The sequence below is a fragment of the Schistocerca americana genome, chromosome 11 (assembly GCF_021461395.2).
Source record: "Schistocerca americana isolate TAMUIC-IGC-003095 chromosome 11, iqSchAmer2.1, whole genome shotgun sequence".
In the NCBI taxonomy this organism is placed as follows: domain Eukaryota; kingdom Metazoa; phylum Arthropoda; class Insecta; order Orthoptera; family Acrididae; genus Schistocerca; species Schistocerca americana.
The window spans coordinates 147,779,908-147,797,903 of NC_060129.1; the positions used below are offsets into that span (position 1 = coordinate 147,779,908).

Consider the following 17,996-nt stretch of genomic DNA (forward strand, 5'->3'; position numbering starts at 1 on the left):
GAACGCAGGTCAGCTTCGGAGATGCCTATCTCCAGAACTGGTTTCCGTGTCGCCTGTTTGGGCAGCCTGTTGGCAAGTTCATTACCAGGGATTCCGATGTGTCCTGGGGTCCACACAAACACCACAGAACAGCGGGACTGTTCCTTGGCATAGATGGACTCCTGAATGGATGCTACCAGAGGGTGGCGAGGGTAGCATTGGTCAATAGCTTGTAGGCTGCTCAATGAGTCGGTACACAGGAGAAATGACTCGTCAGGGCAAGAGTGGATGTACTCAAGTGCATGAGATATGGCCACCAAAGCCTACGTGACCATCAGCCATTGAGCCGTTTGTGTAAACCGCTTCAGAGGCCCGGAACACAAAGGATCGAGAGGAAGTGACAGTGGAAAGCAGCGGGGTTAACGGAGTCCTTAGACAAAGCTGCGGCCGAGGCGTACACCATGGAGGGGTACGTCAACGGACCACAAGTAGAGGTGGTAAAGGGAAGGACTCCAGTTTGGAGACAATGGACTGCACGCGAACCGCAATCATTGGCCCCAATCTGGGCCGCCGATGCGGGAGATGGACTGCCGCAGGAGAGAAAAGGAGACGGTAATTCAGATGCTCAGGGAAACTAGGAATGTGTGCTGTGTAACTGGCAAGCAGTTGCGCAAGTCTGATCTGCAGTGGAGGGACACCCGCCTCCACCAGTACGCTGGCCACTGGACTCGTCCTAAAAGCTCCTGTCGCTAATTGAACACCACAGTGGTGCACAGGGTCGAGTAAATGCCATGCTGAAGGTGCTGCTGAGCCATAAGCCACACTACCATGGTCAATTCAGAATTGGACAAGGGTTCTGTAGGCTGCAGCAGCATACAGCGATCTGCACCCCAATTGGTGTTGCTCAGGCAACGGAGGTGCTGCCAGCACTTCTGCTTAAGCTGATGAAGATGAGGCAGTCAAGTCAATCAGGACTTCAGGACTCCTAGGAATTGATATGTCTCCATTACAGTGAGTGGATCGTCATGAAGGTAAAGTGTGGGTTCCAGATGAATGGTACAATGCCGACATAAGTGCAAGACACACGACTTTGTGGCTGAAAACTGGAAGCCGTGGGCTAGAGCCCATGACTGTGCCTTATGGATGGCTCCCTGGAGGCGTCGCTCAGCAACAACAGTACTGGAGCAGCAGTACGAAACGCAGAAGTCGCCTGCATACAGAGAAGGTGAGATGGAGGGCCCGACAGCTGCTGCTAGACTGTTAATGGCCACTAAAAGTAGAGAGACACTCAATAAAGAGCCCTGGGGGACTCCATTCTCCTGGATATGGATGGAACTATGGGAGTCACCAACTTGGACACAGGAAATATGGAGCAACAGGAAGTTTCAGATAAAAATCGGGAGTGGTCCCCAGAGACCCCACTCATACAATGTGACAAGGATGATGCCGCCAAGTTGTGTCGTATGCTTTACGTAAGTCAAAAAAGACGGGAATCAGGTGGTGCTATCTGGAAAATGCTGTTCGGATGGCAGACTCGATGGACACAAGATTGTCAGTGGTAGCGCGACCCTGGCAGAAGCCGCCCTGACATGGAGTCAGCAAGCCACACGATTCCAGGACCCAACCCAACCACCGGCATACTATATGGTTGGTTGGTTTGTGGGATTGAAGGGACCAGACTGCTACAGTCATCAGTCCCTTTTTCCAAAATTTCAAACACCCACACAGAATAAAAACGAACAATGGAAAAGACGGCAGACGACACAGGACAGGAAAGACTTAAGACAGAGACCAGACAAAAGGAATTAAAATCACACAGAGTGTGACAGTGGTTGGCCGACCATAGAGACAAAAAAGGAAAAGCCAACCACCAAGAAACGCATTAAAAACTCAGTCTAAAATCGTAGGCCAAAGGCCAGACTCAACACAAAAAAGGCAAACACTTAGATTAAGTGATAAAAGCCCCCTGCCCGAATAAACCGCAAAACTAAGCCTGTCATGGCAGTGTCATCTGTTAAAAGGGCACAGAGCGTATCAGGCGGCGCAAACGTCTGCCTGAGCACAGCTAAAAGGGGACAGGCCAACAAAATGTGGACCACCGTCAAAGCCGCCCCGCAGCAACATAGAGGTGGGTCCTCACGACGCAATAAATAACTGTGCGTCAGCCGGGTGTGGCAATGCGGAGCCGACAAAGGACAACTGAGTCCCTGCGAGTGGCTCGCATAACGAAGGACTCACCTGAGCAGGAGCGGATATACTCTAGGGCACGAAAGATGGCGACCAGCTCAGCAGTGAAAACGCTGCAGCCAGCGGCAATGAATGTCGTTCGTAGTGGTCCCCTAGAGTGAGAGCATAACCGACACGGACCAGCAACCACCGAACCGTCGGTGTAAACAATGCCAGAGCCCTGATACGTGGCTAGGATGGAATAAAAGTGGCGGCGAAAGGCCTCTGGAGGGACTGAGTCCTTCGGGTTTTGTGCCAATTCCAGCCGAAGGGGGTGTACGCAGAGGGGCCCGGAAAGGAGGTGGAAGAGGGAAAACCCCAAGCCCGGAGAGAAGCTCTCTGACACGGACTGCGATCGTACAACCTGACTGGGGCCAACGTTCTGGGAGACGGACAACCGACTGAGGGAACAGGAGACGAGAATTAGGATGCCCGGGCAAGCTACAAACATGCGTAGCATAAGCGGCCAGTAAACGGCGTCGTAACCGCAGTGGAGGGACACCTGCCTCCACAAGTATGCTGTCCACAGGGCTGGTCCGGAAAGCGACAGTGGATTAACACCTGGTAGAGCCGTAAGAGGGTAGACCGGTCGGCGCCCCAGCTGGTGTGGCTGAGGCACTGCAGAGCATTAAGATGCCGCCAACACGTCTGTTTAAGCTGCTGAATATGTGGGAGCCAAGTTAACCGGGCATCAAAAACCACGCCCAAAAACCGATGTGTCTCCACCACAGCAAGAAGTTCGCCGGCAAGATAAAGCCGCGGTTCTGGGTGAACTGTTCGTCGTCGGCAGAAATGCATAACGCAGGTCTCGGCAGCCGAAAACTGGAAGCCATGCGCTACAGCCCAAGACTGTGCCTTGCGGATAGCGCCCTGCAGCTGACGTTCAGCAGCTGCAATGCCAATGGAGCTATAGAAGAGGCAGAAGTCCTCAGACGTTCCCAATGTCGCAGCGAGCCCATTAATTGCAATTAAAAACAGGCAGACAGTTAGGACAGATCCCTATTGTACCCCGTTCTCCTGAACTTGGAAGGAACTATAGGAGGCCGCAACTTGCATGCGGAAGGTATGATGCGCCAGAAAATTTCATAGGAAAATCGGCAGTGGACCCCGACGTACGCCTTCCGCATGTCGAAAAAGACAGCAACGAGGTGCTGACTGCGGGCAAAGGCAGTAAGGATGGCAGACTCCAGGCTCACCAGATTATCGGCGGCAGAGTGGCCCTTACGGAACCCACCCTGAGACGGAGCCAGGAGGCCCCGAGACTCTAGTACCCAACTCAACTGACAGCTCACCACTCGTTCGAGCAACTTGCACAGAACGCTGGTGAGGCTAATAGGGCAGTAGCTGTCCACCTCCGATGGGTTCTTGCCAGGTTTCAAAAGGGATAACAATGCTCTCCCGCCATTGCGACGGAAACTCACCCTCGACCCAGAGACGGTTGTAAAGGGCGAGGAGGCATCACTGGCAGTCCACTGAGAGGTGTGTGAGCATCTGACAGTGGATGCGATCTGGCCCGGGAGCCGTATCAGGGCAAGTGGCTAGGTCACTGTGGAATTCCCACTCACTGAATGGAACATTGTAGGATTCAGGATGGCGGGTGTGAAATGAAAGGCTCCGACATTCCACCCGCTCTTTAATGGAGCAGAAGGCCAGTGGGTAATTCACAGAAGCGGAACTCAGAGCAAAATGCTCTGCCAAGTGGTTTGCAATTACGTCAGTGAGAGCGCAGGGACGCTGAAGGGGTGCGATAGCCATAGAGGTGCCTAATCTTGGCTCAAACCTGCGTAGGAGAGATATGGAGCCCAATGGTGGAGACATACCTTTCCCAGCACTCCTGCTTGCATTGGCGAATAAGGCGGCGGGCCCGCGCACGCAGCCGTTTAAAGGCGATTAGGTGTTTTATTGAGAGATGTCGCTTGTGACGCTGGAGCGTCCGCCAGCGATCTTTAGTTGCCTCAGTGACCTCCAGTGACCACCAAGACACAGTCCTTCGCCGAGGGGACCCAGAAGAACAGGGAATGGCAGACTCGGCGGCAGTAACGATGCTGGTGGTGACCGAGTGAAACACCGCATCAATGGCTTCATTAGAAAGAGGCTCAATAGCAGTCATGGAGGAGAACAAGACCCAGTCAGCCTTATTCATAGCCCATCTGCAAGGGCTCCCATAAGAGTGACGCTGCGGCAGCGACAGAAAGATCGGAAAGTGGTCACTACCACCAAGGTCGTCATGCACACTCCACTGAACAGACGGTAAGAGGCTAGGGCTGCAGATCGAAAGGTCGATGGCTGAGTACGTGCCGTGCACCACACTGAAATGTGTGAAGGCACCATCATTTAAAATGGAAAGGTCGAGCTGTGTCAATACATGCTCAACAGTGGCACCTCGACCTGTTGCCACTGACCCACCCCACAGAGGGTTATGGGTGTTGAAGTCGCCCAGTAACAAGAAAGGTGGCGGCAATTGGGCTATCAGTGCAGCCAGGACATGCTGCGGGACATCACCGTCCGGTGGAAGATAAAGGCTGCAGACAGTAACAGCCCGAGGCGTCCACACCCAAACAGCGACAGCCTCTAAAGGTGTTTGTAGAGGGACAGACTCGCTGTGAAGGGAGTGAAGGATGTAGGTGCAGGCACCACCAGATACCCTCTCATAAGCTGCCCGGTTCCTATAAGAAACCCGATAGCCATGGAGGGCTGGGGTTTGCATTGCTGGAGACCAAGTTTCTTGAAGAGCAATGCAGAGGAAAGGGTGAAGGCTGAGAAGTTGTCGGAGCTCATCAAGATGGTGGAAGAAACCGCTGCAGATCCACTGGAGGATGATATTGTCCATGGCTGAGAAAGGCGTGAAGGGGCTGGGGAGACAGATTACGCTGCTGGGTCACCTGCTGCCTCTGAGCACCTGTGCTAGTGCTATCCATTGCGTCTGAGGGACCGGCGAGATCGAGGTCCTCAGTGGACGCCAGAATCTCCACCTCGGCCTCAGACGCAGAGCTGGAAGGTTGCGGTGGGGTGGGTGCCACCGCGAGTTTCTTGGGCTTAGAGCTCTTCTTCTTTGATTTCTCTCGCTGCTCCTTGGGTTTCACTGGCTGGGAGGGCTTCACGGTTCAGTCTCCGGGACGGAGGAGGATAGCGAAGCCCTACGACCAGCTGGTTGTGGGCACTTATGCCACTGTCTGGCGTCGTCAGCCTTCCCACTTGTGGAAGCCTGGGAAGGGAGGGACCCAAGGGACCCCTTGCGAGCATGAGAAGCAGAAGTTGGACGCTTCTCCGGCTTAGAAGCGGGGATGGATGTGTGGGGGGGTGTTGCTCCCGAGGTAGGTGGCGTAGGAGCAACAGGGGGTATAGTGTCCCTTACAGGCAAGGGGGCATGTGTTGTACGGTTCGGCGAGGTGACTGAAAGTCGTGTAAGTGATGGGGCTAACACAGTTGTCATTGCAGCGGCATAGGAGGAAGTCATTCGCACAGGATGGAGGCGTTCATATTTCCTCTTAGCCTCAGTATAGGTCAGTCGGTCCAGGGTCTTATATTCCATGATTTTGCGCTCTTTCTGTAAGATCCTGCAGTCTGGCGACCAAAGTGAATGAGGCTCTCCACAGTTGACACAGATGGGAGGCGGGGCACATGGAGTATCGGGATGTGATGGGCTTCCGCATTCTCAACATGTGAGGCCGGAAGTTCAGCGGGAAGACATATGGCCGAACTTCCAGCACTTGAAGCACCGCATCGGAGGGAGGGATATAGGGCTTGACGTCACAACGGTAGACCGTCACCTTGACCTTCTCTGGTAACGTATCACCCTCGAAGGCCAAGATGAAGGAACCGGTAGCAACCTGATTGTCCCTCGGACCCGATGAACACGCCGGATGAAATGAACACCTTGACGCTCTAATTTGTCGGGTAGCTTGTCATCAGACTGCAAAAGTAGGTCCCTATGGAAAATAATACCCTGGACCATATTTAAACTCTTATGTGGTGTGATGGTAACGTTAACATCCCCCAACTTGTCACAAGCAAGTAACCTGCGTGACTGGGCAGAGGATGTCGTTTTTATCAAAACTGACCCAGAGTGCATTTTGGACAAGCCCTCCACCTTCCCAAACTTGTCCTCTAAATGCTCTACAAAGAACTGAGGCTTTGTGGACACGAAAGACTCCCCATCAGATCTCGTACAAACTAGGAACCGGGGCGAATAACTGTCACTGCCATTCTGATACTAAGCAACACTGCACAGTGCAGCGTGGTAATCGCACCCAGGGACGTATCGTTGCCCAAGAGATGGAAAACGAACGGGACAGCATTGCAACGATGAGAAAGCCAGCTAAAGGTCTCAACGTACGACGGATACAGTGCACCGTGTAAGGTGCCCTTCTCCAATTGGCTCACTCTTTGGAAGGATTTAGAAAGATGGAGGTCAAACCTGAGAGGAAACCATCACATAAGGCCGAAACTTTTGAGACTCCTTTTAGTCGTCTCTTACGACAGGCAGGAATACCGCAGGCCTATTCTTACCCCTGGACCCACAGGGTCCCAGCAGCTTACAAACAACGTTGGTGAAGCCGATGGGCTGATAGCTATCCACATCAAGCGGGTTTTCACCAGGTTTGTGCACCAGAATGATGGTGCTCTCCTGCCACTGCGATGGAAAGACGCCATTGCACCAGAGGCGGCTGAAGATGACAACAAGATGTCACTTGTAGTGAGAAGAGATGTTTTATATCTGACTGTGGATCCGATCGGGCCCAGGAGCTGTGTCAGGGCAATGTGCAAGAGCACTGAGGAGCTCCCACTCTGTAAATGGGGCGTTATAGGATTCACTGCAGCGTGAAGTGAATGAGAGGACGTTCCCTTCCAGCCACCGTTTCAGTGTGCGAAAGGGTGTGGGGTAATTCTCCGTTGCAGAGGCTCGAGCAAAGTGCTCAGAAATCACGTTTGCATTGGTACATAACTTGCCATTTATAGTAACACCAGGGACTGCTGTTGCGACCTGGTACCCGAAAAGATGTTTGATCTTTGCCCAGACTTGTGGAGGTGATGTGTGGCAACCAATGGTGGAGACGTATCTCTCCCAACACTCCTTCTTCCGTTGTTTGATAAGGTAGTGTACACATGCATGGAGCTGTTTAAAGGCTATGAGGTCTCTAGGGAAGGGTGCCGCTTATGTCGCTGTAGAGCTCGCCGACGCACCTTAATTGCTTCAGCGCCTTCTGGTGACCACCAAGGGATTGCCTTATGCAAATGGCACCCTAAAGAGTGAGGGATCACATTTTCTGCTGCAGAAACAATTGTTGTAGTCACCTGCTCAACCATCACATCGATGTTACCGTGTGGGGGAGATTCAGTAGTGACAGCAGAGGTGAAAGTTCCCCAGTCCGCCTTGTTCAAAGCCAATCTGGGCAGGCATCCGTGTGCCTGACGCTGGGGCAGTGACAGGGAGATGGGGAAGTGGTCACTACCACACAGGTCGTCATGTGCTCTCCAGTGGATAGATGGGGGAAGTCCTGGGCTGAAAATTGATAAATCAATGGCCAAGTAACTACCAAAGCTACACTGAAATGTGTGGCGGCCCCAGTATTTAAGAGGCAGAGGTCGAATTGCAACAGTGAAGTTTCGACATCTCTGCTCCGGCCAGTACGCTTGGTACCACCCTACAAGGGGTTATGGGCATTAAAATCTCCCAGGAGTAGAAAAGGTTTAGGGAGTTGATCGATCAGTGCAGCTAATACATTCAGGGGTACTGCACCATCTGGAGAAAGATATATATTGCAGACAGTTATTTCCTGTGTCGTCCTTATTCTGACAGCCACAGCTTCGAGAGGGGTTTGAAGGGGCGCCTGTTAATCACAGACCGAGTTTAGGACATAAACGCAAACTCCACCTGACACTCGATTACAGTCACTACGGTTCCTGTAATAACCCTTATAGGCGCGGAGGGCATTGGTCCACAGTGCCAGGACTCAGGTTTCCTGGAGGGCAATGCAGATAGCAGGTGTAAAGCTTAACAGTTGCCGTAGCTCTACCAGGCGGTGGAAAAAAACGCCGCAATTCCACTGGAGGATGACATCGTGAGACTGGAAAGGCATGGAACATTTAATGAGGCAGGTTACACCTCAGAGTCACCTGCTGCCTCTGATTTATTGCCTGAGCAGTCTATATCCATTGTGTTTGAGGGTCTGGCGAGATCTAGGTCCTCACCAGACGCGAAAATCTCCACCCCATCCTCAGCCGCAGAGCTTGTAGGTAGCGGTGTTGTGGATTTCTCTTGTTGCTCCTTGGTTTTCCCTGGCTGGGAGGACTTCACTGGCTCAGTATCTGGGACTGAGGATGAGCGTGAAGCCCTACCGAACAGCTGCTTTTGGGCTCTTCAGCCACTGGGAGGTGTCGTCTTTCCCACTAAAAGAAACCCGGGAAGGGAGTGACCCAAGGGACCCGTTCCTAGCAAGAAGCCGAAGAAGTCTTACGCTTCTCCAGCTTAGAAGTGGGGACGGATGTCCCTGGTGGTTGGGGGGGGGTATGTCTCCTGAAGTAGGTGGTGCAGGAGCAACAGAGAGGGAAATGCCCCCCACCATTAAGGGGGCAGGTATTGTCTTCTGGCTCTGAGAGGTGAGCTGCGTTGGCGGAGCTGTTGTAGCGGCAGCGTAAGATGATGTCATACGCACAGGATGCAGGCGTTCAAATTTTCTTTTAGCCTCAGTGCAGGTCAGTCTGTCCAGGGTTTTGTACTCCAAAATTTTCCTTTCTTTCTGGAGAATCCTGCAGTCAGGCGAGCAAGGCGAATGGTGCTCTCCGCAGTTGACACAGATCAGAGGCGGTGCACATGGAGCATTGGGATGTGACGGGCGTCCACAATCTTGGCATGTGATGCTGGAAGTACAGCGGGAAGACACATGGCCAAACTTCCAGCACTGCATCGGGGGAGGGATATAGGGCTTTACATCACACTGGTAGACCATCACCTTGACCTTCTCGGGCAATTATCACCCTCAAAGGCCAAGATGAAGGCACCGGTGGCAACCTGACTATCCTTCGGATACCAGTGGACACGCCAGACGTAATGTACACCTCGCCACTCTAAATTGGCGCACAGCTCATCGTCAAGACTGCAAAAGAAGGTCTCTGCAAAATATGATACCCTGGACCATATTTAACCTCTTACGGGGCGTGATGGTTACAGAAACATCCCCTAGCTAGTAACAAGTGAGTAACTCCCGTGACTGGGCAGAAGATGCTGTTTTTATCAAGAATGACCCAGATCTCATTTTGGACAAGCCCTCCACCTCCCCGAACTTGTCCTCTAAGTGATCAACAAAAAACTGAGGCTTCATCATCAAGAAAGATTCCCCATCAGCTCTAGAACATACAAGGTACCGGGGTGAGTAAGATCCGCCGCCATCCTTAGCCTGACATTCCTCCCACAGTGTGGCCAGGGAGAGGAAGGATTTGGGGTTGTACTTCAGTGCATTGAATTGAGCTGGTGATCGCTTAGAGACTGCTGGTGTTTCACCACCAGCAAGAGAAGATGGACGACGCTTCATCGTGTGTCACCTGCCCTGATGCCACCCACTCCGACCAGGAGGCCTCTCCACGGGCACCACCCAGCCGCAGCGAAGGCCACCTGGCAGGGTGGCCATTGCTGGGAGTCCCGATGCCCCAGGGGGATCAGTTACCCCTTGGCATACGTGGGGAGTTAACGGCGCAGGCATCAGCAGAGCGATCCCTGTGTAGTCAGGGGGCTACAACCAACAGGATGCATGGAGGGCCCTACAACCAACAGGATGCATGGAGGCCCCACCACAACGGACTGGCTACCGTGTGGATATCAGGTGCAAAGTAGTCCATGATCATCATCGACATAGAAATCGACACTGCATAGTGTATGGTGGAAAATGCACCCAGGTAGGTGTCCTCGCCCAAGAGATGGAGAATGGGCAGGACTACAATGTGACGATGAGAAAGTGGGCTAAAGATCTCAATGTACAATGGACCAATCCACCTTATAAGGTGCCCTTCCCCAATTGGCTCGTTCTTCCAGAAAATCTTAAAGAATAGAGGTCAAGCCCTAAAGGGGACCATAACATAAAGGCCGAAATGTGTGAAACTTCTCTTAGTCACCTCATACGACAGGAAAGAATACCTTGGGCCTATTCTAACCCTCGGACCCACAGGGAGGCGTGATAAATGACCTTCTGTTGTGAGTAATGGATATTCTCAAAAAAATTTGATGAAACAGTTCATGAAAATAAAAGATTTGCCACCTCTGAACAATTCCCACAAGTTTCTCCTAACTTAGGCTACCAAAAGTTCTGTGCTCGATGGGTATCCAAACTGCTCACAGAGGTCCACAAAACCAAATAAATGGGCTCTGTCTTAAGGCTGCCTTGCACCCTATAATGCAGGAGGAGGTTTTGCGGCTGGTATTCAAACTTAGGTGGTATACGTAAACGCTACAACAAAATGAGTCAACGGCTTGGGACTGTACTAATTCGCCATGCAGGTCCAAGAAAGACTGTCAAACTTCGTCATCAAGGACAGTTATGGCTACAGTTTTTTGAGATGCTGAGGGAGTTTTGCTACTTGAATCTGTGGTGTGTGGATTGACAATCACTTCCGATGTCTACTGTGAAACTTCGAAGCAACTTTATTGAGTCATTCAAAACAAATGTCGTCATATGCAGACACCCAGTGTTGCCTTTTTGTAGGACATTGCTTGTCATCATGGTGCCTAAAATACTATAAAGATTTTGAAGCAATTCAAATGGGACATTTTTGATCATCTGCCTACAGCCCACACTTGGTGCCAAATTATTATCATCTCTTCACTGGCAAAGAATTGGCTTGCATCTCAGCACTTTTATGATGATAAACTTCAAAATGCTGTGAAAGATTGGCTATACACACATGAGGCAGAGTTTTATGAAGAAGGAATTTTAAATCAGTAGCAATCTGATCTTTTCATAATGCTGTCATTATTCCATACTTGGATTTTCCATTATGCAAACATAATAGGATACATAAAAACTTTACTCACCAAACAGAGACAGCAGAACACACATATAAAAAGCAATTGAAATTTGCAAGCTTTTGGAACCAGTGATTCCTTCTTCTGGCAGAAAGTTCAAAGAGGAAAAAAAAGGGACAAAGGAAAAAGTCTGACGAGGTTCAAGAAAAGGGGGAGTTTGGAAAAGTCGCCAGAGCACCAAGGCAGGAAAGACTTACCAGATGGGATCAGGGGTTCTGGGTGACTCTTCCAAACACTCTCCCAGTCCTAAACCTCATCAATCCTTTTCATTCATCCCTCTTCCTCCCCTTTCAAACTTTCTGCCAAGAGGAGGAGCCACTGGCTCCGAAAGATTGCAAATTTTTGTATCTTTTTATATGTGTGTTCTCCTGCCACCATTTGGTGAGTAGATTTTTTTATCTATCCAATTACATTATATTATTTTCAAAATTTGATTATTTTCAATGATATATTAGCCAATGGGATCATTAACTGAAAATTATTGATTTAAAAAACTGGAAAATAAGTATTCAAGTGTATCTTACTCGGAAAGAAATACCACTCTGCAGCAAACTCCAGCCAGCTGGCAACTGCAGCAATCCCGTACGCTGCACTGTGGTTCAGGATGAACGAGTCAACTGACAGTGTCTTGGGGTTGGTGGCCGCGATCGTCACGAACTCGGACCAGTGGAAGAAAGCCATGAAGCAGACGTAAAGGCCGAACACTGCCCACGACCGGCCGCCGGCCCCCACAATGTAAAGGCCAACAGCAAACGCCCAGGCGAGGAATGCCGCACGCACTGCAATCTGTGAGAGAAATAATAATAATAATAATAATAATTATTATTATTATTATTTTATTGTACTTTATTCAATATCGAATGATTCATCTCATATATACACCACTGGCCATTAAAATTACTACACCACGAAGATGGCGTGCTACAGACGCGAAATTTAACCGACAGGAGGAAGATGCTGTGATATGCAAATGATTAGCTTTTCAGAGCATTCACACAAGGTTGGCGCCGGTGGCGACACCTACAACGTGCTGACATGAGGACAGTTTCCAACCGATTTCTCATACACAAACAGCCATTGACCGGCGTTGCCTGGTGAAACGTTGTTGTGATGCCTCGTGTAAGGAGGAGAAATGCGTACCATCAGGTTTCCGACTTTGATAAAGGTCAGATTGCAGCCTATCGCGATTGCGGTTTATCGTATTGTTCGCTTTGACGGCACTTTGAACAGTGGACGTTACATTTCAGATGTGTTACGACTCGTAGCTCTACCCTTCATTTGATCCCTGCGAAACCCTACATTTCAGCAGGATAATGCACGACCGCATGTTGCAGGTCCTGTACGGGCCTTTCTGGATACAGAAAATGTTCGACTGCCGCCCTGGTCGGCACACTCCCCAGATCTCTCACCAATTGAAAATGTCTGGTCAATGGTGGCCGAGCAACTGGCTCGTCACAATACGCCAGTCACTACTCTTGATGAACTGTGGTATCGTGTTGAAGCTACATGGGCAGCTGTACCTGTACACGCCATCTGAGCTCTGTTTGACTCAATGCCCAGGCGTATCAAGGCCATTATTATGGCCAAAGGTGGTTGTTCCGGGGACCGATTTCTCAGGATCTATGCACCCAAATTGCATGAAAATTTAATCACATGTCAGCTCTAGTATAATATATTTGTCCAATGAATACCCGTTTATCATCTGCATTTCTTCTTGGTGTAGCAATTTTAATGGCCAGTAGTGTACAAAACAGGGTACAATTCTTAATACATAACACAATATCACATTCTTCTGAATATGTCACTGATTAACAAAATGATTATACTACAAACAAAATGTTTTGCTTAACTCTATACACACATTTTTTCATGGCTTTTAAGTATGATATTCTTCTAAAAGGGTCTTTGTAACAGGAATTCCTTAGCTGAAATATGAGCTTCCTTGTGGAAAACGTAACTGTACTGGGCAGTGCACTGGCTAATCTTAAACCTGCATAAAGTGAACCCTTTTCATAGAGTGCTGTGTTGTAGCTGCCGATGTGAAATTTTTCCTTTATTCTATTCAAAGGAACCATCGGGCATTTGCCTGGAGCGATTTAGGGAAATCACGGAAATATATTCTTTGATAACTTACATGCTAGAGTGTCAACACGTGTGTACCATATTAGACTGCTTAAATCGAGAAATTTTATACTAATATCCCTTTTTACTAACTCGTTGACTATGAATTGTGCAATTTCATCATGAAAACTACTGTTGTTGAACTCCATGGGACATGTTTTACTGTTTACATTTAAGTGGCTTTCATTAAAGTACTGAACAACTTCATTTGTCACATTATTACAATGAATCTCTAGTTCATTAAATGATTCCTTTTTACATACATCATCCACTGTTGTTGCACAGAGCACAGAAGCAGCCACTCACGGACTAGTTAATATAGGGAGGAATCTGTCAGGGCGAGACAGAAACAAGATGCATACAAAATATGTGTCTTTCTCAGTTGCTATTTGTCACTGTCTATAACAAGACAAGGAACAGGAAAACAGCTGAAGCTTCAGGTCTCGTATGAGAAAATGAATATAAGGAAAGGAAGGAGAAATAGTTTCTAGTATGTATGGGGAATGAAAGAAAGAATTATTTTTTACCTTTCACTATCTGTTGCACCCTCTACAAGCCACAAAATGTCAAATATACAGTCTGTGTTCTTTCTTTGTCTTTCTCTAGTACCTGTTCATGGTGTGTCCGAGTGATTTAAAGACAGCCAGGAGCCTGTAGAAGACGAGAAATAGTTGGGCTGACCATTGTCATGAACAACTACAGAAATTGTGGCGAAAGTGCACGGAGTGATCCAGACGGAAAGGAGGCAAACAACTCACAATGTTTGTGAAATCATTGGACTTTCATACCGGATATATCAAAGCATTCCAGCTAAAGAATTAAACATGTGACAAACTGCAGCGAAGTTCGTCACCTGGCTTTTGAACGCCAATATCGAGACTGAATCACAAACAGAGGTTCAGCGACCCAAATTTCCTATCGACAGTCATAAGTGCTGACAAGTCACAGGTGTACAGTTAAGACCCTGGAAACAGCAATCTTAGCAATAGAAGACGCCACCTCTCCACAGCCCTTCGCAGCATAATCAACTAGTTTGCAGAATTGCTGTAAGGAATTTCTTCTGTGTGGTCAGAAAGTAACAGGGAAGTTCTACTGTGATGTTTTGAGGCAACTGACAGAGCCATTACATGCAAACAGCCTGAAAGATGGGAGAATAAACACTGGCTGCCCCATCATGGCAATGCATCTGCACGTCTTGCCCACTGTGAGGGAATTTCTGGAAAAACAAGACAACTGCCCCTACTCACGCGATCTAGCCCGTTTCGATTACTTCTCCTTTCCAAAAATGAAATTAAATTTGAAAGGGTGGTGTTTTCACTCCACAGCACCCATTCAAGTGGTACTGCAATTAATTTTCCACACGATTCAGTCAGCCGATCTACAGCACTCTTCCAGCAATGGGAAGATAACTGGAAACATCGAGTACCAGTGTGATGGGAGCACTTCAAAGATGATGGTGGAAATTAAAACGTAAGATAAGTTTTCCGATTTTTACGGGAATACACTAAATAATGTCAGTAGCGATTAGTACACTGTTTTGACAAGGTGTACGGGAGTTTTTTGGACACACGGTACATTCTCCCCAAGTGTCATCAGCTACCAAAGCTCATGACTGCCACCTCCTCCATATGCAGTCATTACTGGATGGCCCTCTCATAATTAGGGCACTTAAAACCCTACTTCACAGTTCTAAACTAATGCTTTCTGTTCTGCACAGCCCTCTTAAAACTACCTCCTTATAAGAATCTGCAACTGTTATGAGCACACAAGTTAGGAGACTAGCACATGTTGTGCCTACTTCATTGGCTCCCCTGTACACGTGCAGCCCAATACCTCACATCAGAAATTGAATATCTGTAATCTCATCATAATTTTAACACGAAGACTCGCTATATGCATCTGCTTCTACACTCTGAAAACCACTTTTTGAGTAGCGTATGACAGAGGGTATGTACCACTGGCATGGAACGGGTTGCAGTATGAATGACTGTTTAAATGCCTCTGTGCATATTATAATTAATCTAACATTGTCCTCACAATCCCTATCTGAGCAATACAAAGGGGGTTGTGGCAATAATCAATTTTTGACAATGTAATTTAAATGGATAGGTGAAAAATCTACTCACCAAGCGGTGACAGGACAACACACATATAAAAAGGTTTTACCTACGGAAGCTTTCAGAGCCAGTGGTTCCTTCTGGCAGAATGGTTGAAGGGGAAGGAAGAGAGGTGAAGGAAAGAGCTAGAGAGGTTTAGGAAAAGGGGTAGAGTTCGAAACAGTCACCAAGAACCCCATTTCAGGAAAGACTTACCAGATGGGATGAAAATGAGAGACTCTTTCGATAGAGAAGTGGTCACAGCAGAATGTTTTAGACAGGAGAGCTCAGCGACTTTAAACGTGGACTAGTCACTTCACTCAGGTATCAAGTCCATCACAGACATTTCAACACATCTAGACTTGCCCGAGATGACAATTGGTGATATGACTAAAGTGCAAATGTGAAGAAACAACCAGAGCTAAACTGAGACCAGACTGACCTCACACGCCGACAGGCAGAGATTGTCAAGCAATATACAAGGTGTTTGTAAAACACAGAATGAAATTAGCAGAAGGAGCCACCTATGAATTCGAAAGCACTACCAGAAGTCTGGTTAGTACAATGACAATGTGTACGGAGTTAAAAAGAATGGGGGTAAAATAGTTGAGCAGCTCTTTGTAAGCCACGTGTTTCTGCATTTAGTGCTAAGTGATGTTTGAGATGGTGCACAGACTGACACGGGTTTGGCGAATGCCCGGAGTATATTACCTGCCATCTTATGTATTACCAACAGTGAAGAACATAGGTGGTGGCGCTACGATAGGGAGGCAGGAGGAGGAAGGGGGGGGGGGGGGGGATGCTTTTCTTGGTTCAAGTATAATCTCCTTATTGCACGAAAGAAAATGCTGAATGTAGAAGGGAACAAACATTTTACTGCATAGTGTACAGTAGTTCAGAGGAGACTACTGTTTCTATCAACGCTATTATGAAAACGATAATTGCTCTTCACCCTATAGCAGAGATGCTGAGTCACAGACAGGCACAACAAAAGACTATCAAACAAGTAATTATTTTCTAGCTATAAGAAATGATAAAAAAACTTTCCGGTCGAAGTCCGTACAGTCCAGAATCGGTATGCCGATGAGACAAAATCGCCGTGAGCACTGAGGCAATCACCCCACCGATGCACCGAGTTAAAGATACCCGTTCGGCAAACCACTGTGTCCTGCTGTGTGAGGAAGTCTGTAAATGCCTGCTGCACATCCACATCTGAAAGGAATCGTCAACCCTCTGAGGCCTTTTTTAAGGAACCGAAGGTGTGATGATCACACAGGGACAGATCTGGACTACAGGGCAGTTCCTCGAGTGCCTCCAACTTGAGGCCGGCCTCCCAGATTGACCGACGCCTTGTGTCGAATTGCGAACAGCACGGAACTTGGCACGCCATTCCACAGTGGCAGTTTTTGACAGTGGTCCCGCTCGGATGCGTACGGTAATAATGTCGTCGCATTTCCGCATTTATCACACACGTGTCAGAGAGACACAAATGCCGCACTAATCTCTTGCGTACATGCCGGTGCTCGTATACCCGCATCAGAATCGCGCTATATTGCATATATGCTGCAGCATTTGGAAACTTTTTGATTCCCCCTTATAATGTTGTTGTTGTTGTTGTGGTCTTCAGTCCTGAGACTGGTTTGATGCAGCTCTCCATGCTACTCTATACTGTGCAAGCTTCTTCATCCACCAGTACCTACTGCAATCTGCATCCTTCTGAATCTGTTTAGTGTATTCACCTCTTGGTCCCCCTCTATTATTTTTACCCTCCACGCTGTCCTCCAATACTAAATTGGTGATCCCTTGATGCCTCAGAATATGTCCCACCAACCGATCCCTTCTTCTAGTCTAGTTGTGCCACATACTTCTCTTCTCCCCAATCCTATTCAATACCTCCTCATTAGTTATATGTTCTACCCATCTAATCTTCAGCATTCTTCTGTAGCACCACATTTCGAAAGCTTCTATTCTCTTCTTGTCTAAACTATTTATCGTCCACGTTTCACTTCCATATATGGCTACACTCCATACAAATACTTTCAGAAACGATTTCCTGACACTTAAGTCTATACTCGATGTTGACAAATTTCTCTTCTTCAGAAACGATTTCCTTGCCATTGCCAGTCTACATTTTATATCCTCTCTACTTGGACCATAATAATATATGAATATGAATATAACTTCTGTGGGGTGGCAGCTACTTGAATGCACCAACAGAGGGATCCCAATTTTAGGAAAAAATGTATCACTGAACTGTGCCGTATGATAACATGATAAAACTGAATTACAATTTTGTATGTTTTGTTGGGTTAAATACTTCTGAATGTAAGTGAAAACTTTTTATACATATTGCTGTCTGAACATAGTATTTTATAGTTGTTGGTTTTGGTTGAGGAGACCAGGCAGCTAGGTCGTAGGGCTCATCGGATTAGGGAAGGACGGGGAAGGGAGTCGGCCGTGCCCTTTCAAAGGAACCATCGGGCATTTGCCTGGAGCGATTTAGGGAAATCACGGAAAACCTAAATCAGGATGGCCGGATGCAGAATTGAACCGTCGTC

General features: G+C 48.2%; 1 protein-coding gene across 1 annotated transcript in view; it reads right to left on the bottom strand.

The window, feature by feature from the left end:
- LOC124553876 (protein-S-isoprenylcysteine O-methyltransferase) overlaps positions 1 to 17,996 on the bottom strand; it is a 39,989-nt gene that overhangs the window by 15,660 nt on the left and 6,333 nt on the right. The window contains exon 2 of the mRNA XM_047127879.1: positions 11,746 to 12,007. Coding sequence (XP_046983835.1) covers positions 11,746 to 12,007 — 262 coding nt within the window. The remainder of the gene's footprint in view (positions 1 to 11,745; positions 12,008 to 17,996) is intronic.